The 6,262-nt window shown below is 41.1% G+C and overlaps 1 protein-coding gene across 1 annotated transcript; it reads left to right on the top strand.

Annotated features, from left to right (window-relative positions):
* LOC132563386 (nascent polypeptide-associated complex subunit alpha, muscle-specific form-like) lies at positions 1 to 3,126 on the top strand. Its single transcript, XM_060228149.1, has one exon. The coding sequence runs from the start codon at positions 1 to 3 to the stop codon at positions 3,124 to 3,126; it is 3,126 nt and encodes a 1,041-aa protein (XP_060084132.1).
* The last annotated feature ends 3,136 nt before the right edge of the window (positions 3,127 to 6,262 follow it).

Below are 6,262 nucleotides of genomic sequence, written 5' to 3'. Positions count from 1 at the left end.
ATGTCGATTCCGCAGAGGCGGACTCATGCCGAGTTCGAATCCAATGCAGTCAAGTCCAACATCAAGGAACAGCGTCTGCTTGAGAAGAACATCAATATCCTCAATGTGGAAGAAACTTATGCCATGCGTATCCTTGACCTTGATAGTCGTGATATTAATACATACCGTAATAAAATGAATGAGCGGACGGCGAAAATCAAATCTCACCTCACAACTGTTGACATTATCAAAATGAAGGAGCTTGAAGCTGCTGGAAAAATGAAGGGAATCGGTAACAAAACAGTGTCACCTTCAGCAGCCATCCTGTCAGCAGCCGAAAAAAGACTTAATATAAAACCACGCCCAAAGACGTCTTTACCTGTCCGTCAATATCACAGTCGTAAAAACTCCCCGAATATCGAGGAAAATAGAAGCGATGACACTCTTAGTCAAGAGGAATCTCAACCACGTGATTATAAATATCGTTCATTAGTGAAGCAACCCTCACTTTCGAATCTCCATCAAGCGACTGCAAACGATTCTGCAGATCAAGAGTATAACACAACATGGGCTAGACCGTCTCCGAAACCTCGTAAGCGTCCAAATAGTTCTTTCGTTTCCTCCAGCCGTTATAGGAATGGTGATGCAGTCGACAAGGGGACATCGATTCCCTCACCTGTTGTAAAGAAGATTGTCATCCCAACGGCTGAAAATGCTGACGATACTGTTAGTGACATAGAGGAACTTCCAAATGATCAGGTGTTTATACCTTGCGAAGAAGATAATTCCCCTGTTGAGCAGGAAGTGTCTATTGAAAAACCAGCACCGCGTCAGAAATATCGCAAATTACCAATTCCAACAAAAAGACAAGAACGCGAAAACAAAGGCGAAGTACAGACCAAAACTGAAAAGTCAAAAAACCAATCACGCTGTCCTTATAAGGGTACACCGATGAAAGTGGTGCCTTCTGCCACTCCAGTGTCTATGGTATGTAATGATTCTACTGTAGGAGGAGGTCTACACAGAACATCCCGGCCAGGAAGTGGGATACCTGTGAAGAATGGCGACGTGAAGTACGAAAACAGAAGACCACAAACAGCGAAACCTGTTTCAAGCGAAGACAGGGCAATGGAGCACTTTCCTCGGTCTCACGATAGCAATGAAACGTCTCATACCTCGAATCGACCGAAAACTGCGAAAGTACCTCCTTCTCTTGGTTATGCTGAGATCCATCGCAATCGTCGCGTACGATCACCAGATCACAGTATGAACACTCACCATCCTAAAATTCATCAGAATAAACCAGACAACCGGGACGTCGTTCGAAGTGTGTCAAGGAAATTGCCAGTTCGTCCAGAAAGATCTCCAAGTACCAGGATTCCAATACGTCCAGTCACGGCCCATTCTCGGTCGGTAGAAATAGAACTAGAAGAATCTAGGCCTGTCCCACAGAGACGGCTTTCCCGTCCACGAACGGCGAAAGCAAACGTCAATCCAATGTATACTGGTGTTGAAAGTAAGCAGCATGTCCCTGAATATTCTACTCCGGAAAGCACGTCATCTCTTCCACCGCCTATCAGTCCTAGAGAATGTATAACATCCCATGTGGATTCGAAGTCGGCAGCCAGTGTATCATCGCCCCGACAATCACAGGATCCTTCATTACAATCCATGACCAATATACCTCGATACATTCCCATAGCTCCACAACAGAGGGCAAGCATCGTTCCACGCACTCCAAGAGTGTTGACTGTATCGTCTTCATCTAAACGAATAAATGCGTCTGTCGTAGACAGATTGAATGATTTTTCTAGCGTATTGCCGTATGCGTCATCAGGAAACAGTGTAACCAATCAAACTAATGAGATTCCTGCGATGTTACAAAGTCAACACTCATCAGAAACCCGCTCTTCTCAGATCACACAGCGTGTCCCAAGTCAGAAAATGCAGGTCACTAAATGCGATCAGGATTCTTTTTCTAGCAGTAACCACAATAACAAATCAATCGATCAGAACCATGATTCAATTGTTGACTTTTCAGGTAAACAAGACTCTAATGCCACCCATTACCAACAACCTAACCCGCAATTATCTATACCTCGGCCAGGTAGTGCAAGGCCACGTCGTCCCGCTCAAGCTAGCGGCCGATCGCTGCCTGAAGACGAAACTGTCAGTTCTGCCACGGAATTCCGTAATACTTTGAGCAGGACATATGACACACAAGAAGTCGTGATCAGTGCAAAACCTCCTCGACCATTGCAGAGACCGACTACTGCACGAACGCAGATCCCTGTTGGAGATCAACCTGTTGAGGCACGTGGCATTCCACGACCTCGAACAGCCAGGATGTTGCCTACAACACCACAACGTAAGCCGCAACTGGAGAAATACCCATCCCAAACTGAAACTGGACCAAGGACTATTGTGACAAAGGCTATTGTTCATTCTCCACGACCGCCGAGCGCTCCAGCAGAAAGTCGGATACGCGTGCCGGATGTCACAGAGTATGTTACCCATGATGCTTCAGTTCCAGTACCAAGCAGAATAGCTGTGCGCACAAAAACACCTAAAAAACCATCTTTGAATTTCCATTTTGATTCTCACAAAATTACAACACAGAAGAATAGTACTGAACAACAGGACACACTGCCTCCAAAAGTGTATTCTACTTTCGAAGAGGCAATGGCAGACTATTTAGAGCGTGCTGCGGCAGACAACATATTTAGCGAAAATGTGCTGAACGGATTTCGTAAAAGTCTCATCAAACTGGAGAAATTAAAATTCGCAAAGATAGAAGACAAAATGACCTTATTTCTAAATAAGATGGACGAATATTTAGAACGCTCAGGAAAAGTAATACCAGACTGGTTTAAACCACTTCGATTTAGAAAAACTGTTGAAGAACCCGTTGTGGTCACGTTTGATCCAGCTACTTACTTTAAAAACAGGCGGAAGTGTAAATATCAACACAACAAAGGTGCTTTTGAGCGACAGAACACAAAGGATACTGACCCGAACGTGACGTGGAATGGTATCAAAAAGTGTCGGTACCTCAGAATACCCAACGAAATGATTGATCATTCAGGAATGCGTACTCTTGGAACAGACCAGATTCAGCTAATGAAAACACTCAAAGGCATTGACTGAATGACGTCCAATTATTCTAGAGATAAATGAGTGTGCTTGAATATCAAATTAAGTGGCAAGTAATTGTTCTCATAGAGTGACTATGTTGTCTATAAGCCCCCTTATTAATTACAGTGATACTGTTAATCGTCATTGGAAACGGGTCGTGATTGTTCTTAAGTGTTAGAGAAAGACGTATTTATGTTTGTTTGAAAAGTTTCATTTAAAAAAACGATTTTTCTAATGATCGTTTTATTATCATTTTGTTAAATTATATACTTTTTTAACCCGTGTGTAAAGGATACCCTCTCACATGTACTGGTCTTTATCTATGTTAACGAGAAAATTTGCATTTCATAACCTAACTAACCGGTTTGAAATTAGTTATTATAATTGTCTCCCTTTCACCGTATTTCGTTTGAGTTACCGTATAAGTAAATTATAAGGGAGATAAATCTGTTACAGACAGGAAAAGAGAATAACGTCGTATTGTTCTACAACTAGATTCAAAAACTGAAATAAGGCAGCATGCACTAAAATATACAGTATTTATACATGACAAATAGTTATCATAGAAGTGGTACATGTAGTTTTAAGCTATTACTTCTGAGAACATGGGAGGGGACGGCAGGCTTGGTTATAGAGTTACTTGTCTATAGAAATCATTATCTATTAATCCTTTAATGCAAAGGAATATAAATGATAGAGGAAAAAACCATTCAAGAAGTGTTCGTGTCCCCTTCGTTAACAAAACGAGGAACTGGTGTTTAAGTGATGCTGCGTTTTGATGTCTATAATAAGTATTTACTAAACAATTAGTAATTAAGGCAGTAAAGAGTATGACATACTATATAATCTATATTTGTAGCTTCGCTTATCTAGTCTGTCTCCGTTTTATTGTTTTTCTATTATGGTTTGTTTTGTTTGTTCATCTATTTTTTTTTTTTTTTGTAGGACGGATGCACATCTAGTGCTACGTGTACCTACTTTATAAAATCTATAATGAAAGAATCGTCTTAACCTGCGGTATATTACTTAATAATCATCTCGTATACTTGTATACCAGGGATCAGAGCACACACACATACACACACACACACACACACACACACACACACACACACACACACACACACACACACACACACACACACACACACACACACACACACACACACACACACACACACACATACACAAACACACACACACACACACACACAAACAAACACACACACACACACACACACACACACACACACACACACACACACACACACACACACAACAAACAAACAAACAAACACGCACGCATGCACGCACGCAAGCACACACACAAACACACACACACACAAACAAACACGCACGCACGCACGCAAGCACACACACAAACACACACACAAACACACACACAAACACACACACAAACACACACACTTATAACCTCCATGATTAATCAACCTAATCTAACCTCAACAACCACAAAATAGTGGGCAAATCGGGATACAGCCACTCCCATGAAAGTGATACCACACCCCATGAAAGGGATATCACACCCCATGAAAGTGATACCACACCCCATGAAAGTGATATCACACCCCATGAAAGTGATATCACACCCCATGAAAGTGATATCACACCCCATGAAAGGGATATCACCCTATGAAAGTGATACCACACCCCATGAAAGTGATATTACAGCCCATGAAAGGGATATCACACCCCATGAAAGGGATACCACACCCCATGAAAGTGATATCACACCCCATGAAAGTGATATCACACCCCATGAAAGTGATATCACACCCCATGAAAGGGATACCACACCCCATGAAATTGATACCACACCCCATGAAAGGGATATCACATCCCATGAAAGTGATACCACACCCCATGAAAGGGATACCACACCCCATGAAAGTGATATCACACCCCATGAAAGTGATATCACACCCCATGAAAGGGATACCACACCCCATGAAAGGGATACCACACCCCATGAAAGGGATATCACACCCCATGAAAGGGATATCACACCCCATGAAAGTGATACCACACCCCATGAAAGTGATACCACACCCCATGAAAGTGATACCACATACATTAAAATACACTACCGCTTTCGTTCATCTCTGTCCAATTTGAACATATATATTGTTTGCCTGGAATAAACGCATTTTCTTTTTCTTACGAGAAATAATTTAGGATCCCACTCAAATTTCAGGATGGTGCCGTTCCCGAATTGGTTTCCTTTCATAGTTGAAGTAAACAGCACTAATTTGTCTGTAGAGTAAGTTTATAAATAAACACAATAACCAGATCTTGGACAAGAAAAAAAGGGAGGGGAAGGGGATCTTCAGAACATGAAATCTAGGTCCCAGTGACCTTCTTTATATATTTGATGGGAAGTTAACTTTATCATCACATTAACTAATTATTTTTGGTTGCAGTTACTGTTATTCTACTGATGAAGATTCTGACCTAACTAACTGAAACAAATAAATAAAACTTATCAGACCGATAGCCATCATTCACAGTTACAACGGTACTAGAAAACATGTTTAAATATGTTCATGTTGGTCAATAAGAGAAGATATTTCAATGCTTTAACAAGTTAATTAAAAACTAGCTCTAGACATTTATACAAGAATTATTGATTAGGAATGGCGAACTATTTTAGTATGAACCATTTGTTGACAGGAGAATAATGTTACTTTTGGGTTGAAAGTCTGAAATGACTTGATTGACTTGCAGTCACACGTGTCCTTAGTCATTACACTATAAGAATATGTGTAGCCTGCACAATGTCTTTCCTTATTTAACTCACAGACCCGCTTTGTCCAGTGCAAGTGGAGCGATAAACACTGCTCTTAGAGGCTACTCAGTGTTTCCGGGTTGATGGCTACAAACGCTGGGTAACTGTTAGTGGTGAATGGAACGGCCGTCTAGTTGATACAGACGTGAGAATAACAGGTCGATATATTGCAGGCAGCTGGTTTTGTTATGGATACCAGAATTCACAAATCGTGGCAATATTTAATTACATCGATACCTTATTTACTATAAACAAATGTGAATATAAGTTAATCAGGATGAAAGCTTCATAGTAACGACTTGGTCAATGTGAATAACAGACTCATTGAAAGAATGATTGTAA

Source organism: Ylistrum balloti, unplaced genomic scaffold, assembly GCF_031769215.1.
Source record: "Ylistrum balloti isolate Yb309-2 unplaced genomic scaffold, AGI_CSIRO_Ybal_v1 Utg371706, whole genome shotgun sequence".
Lineage (NCBI taxonomy): Eukaryota > Metazoa > Mollusca > Bivalvia > Pectinida > Pectinidae > Ylistrum > Ylistrum balloti.
Note: the sequence above shows the minus strand (reverse complement) of the source record. Positions and strands in the feature narration are given on the sequence as shown.

Bases quoted from the DNA above. Each gene is read 5' to 3' on its own strand.
- LOC132563386 (XM_060228149.1), top strand. From the start codon at position 1: ATGTCGATTCCGCAGAGGCGGACTCATGCCGAGTTCGAATCCAATGCA.